General features: G+C 40.8%; 1 protein-coding gene across 4 annotated transcripts in view; it reads right to left on the bottom strand.

The window, feature by feature from the left end:
* Positions 1–1,186, bottom strand: part of LOC106756031 (probable allantoinase 1) — a 23,364-nt gene that overhangs the window by 20,035 nt on the left and 2,143 nt on the right. Inside the window, exon 2 of one of the 4 annotated variants that reach the window (XM_022776713.1) lies at positions 589–941. The exons of the other annotated variants lie outside the window; for them this stretch is intronic. Within the exon in view, the coding sequence (XP_022632434.1) occupies positions 589–714 (126 nt within the window). The 5' untranslated portion in view covers positions 715–941. The remainder of the gene's footprint in view (positions 1–588; positions 942–1,186) is intronic. 4 annotated transcript variants of the gene reach the window in all.

Genomic DNA, 1,186 nt, shown 5'->3' with positions numbered 1-1,186 from the left:
CCGTACCCCTTTATTCCTAACTGATAAAACAGTTAGGCTAACTGTTAAGCTGCTGACGTTTCCTTCTCCTCTCATACACTAATAATCTCCTATCAATAGCTCTCTTTAATTCAGATGGAGGTTTAATAACAGGCAATTCAATCTCAGCTGCAGTACTGGGGAAAGAAGTCTGCGACTTGTTCTGTGTATTATTAGACGTTGAATCCAAGCCATCACCTGATTTTGCTTTAAGTGTGGTTGCAGTCTTACCAGTACTGCTAGAATGATTCAGCTTTATGACTGGAACTTTTTCTTTCAAAGGTACTGCGTTTTTAGAAACGTTTCCATCCTTCTTGACCACATCTGAGCAAGATTCTGGTAAAAGAAAATTAGAAAGCAAAACTCCGCAATTTCTCTCCAGCAAAAGAACATAAAATAAGCTCGAAGAATACATCATCAAAATAAAACTACCAGTCATACTTTTGAGAGCTTCTCATTGAGGAAAAACAAAACTCAACAACTGCCACAGTACCAATAAAAAATGAAATCATATTTGATAATATCAAATAGAAGGAACTAGAAATGGAAACGAAGAGTAAAATTATTTACCTTGTGGTTCTTCCTCGAAAGAAGAAGGGAGATCGAGATAGCGTAGGTGATCAAGATCGCGTTCGGGCTGAGGAGGGCGGCGCTTGAGGCGCGGAGGAAGGGGAGCGGAGAGAAGGTGGCAGACATCGTAGCGATCGATGGAGAGGGAGTTCCATTCCACCAGAGCTTCCGCTGAATTCACGAACGCCGCCATGCCGTCGTCGCCTAACAGCATCGCGTGACGCCCAACCACCTCCAGATCCATTACGTCTGCACCTTCTTGAGGAACGACAGCCACAGTAGAGAAGATGGAAAACGAGGCATGACAGGAACGGTGGAGAAGATGGAGAAAATAGGTTTCGAAAAGAGAGAGACTGAAAATGAGCGCAAATTAAAAAAAAATTAAATTAAAATAAAAGTTAAAACGTAGTTGCGGTTTGTTATTGAAACGTCGGAATATTTTTTGAGGTTTCTCCAACCGCCGGAAGAAAACCCCTTGTATAAAATATAATTTTTGTAGTGATCATGGTTTTTAGTTTCAGAAATATCATACACTTCCGTACCAGAGCTACCACCACTGTAGACAGTCATAACATAAGCATGCATAACAATTAAAAAG

This window comes from Vigna radiata, chromosome 2 (genome assembly GCF_000741045.1).
Source record: "Vigna radiata var. radiata cultivar VC1973A chromosome 2, Vradiata_ver6, whole genome shotgun sequence".
Classification (NCBI taxonomy): domain Eukaryota; kingdom Viridiplantae; phylum Streptophyta; class Magnoliopsida; order Fabales; family Fabaceae; genus Vigna; species Vigna radiata.
Note: the sequence above shows the minus strand (reverse complement) of the source record. Positions and strands in the feature narration are given on the sequence as shown.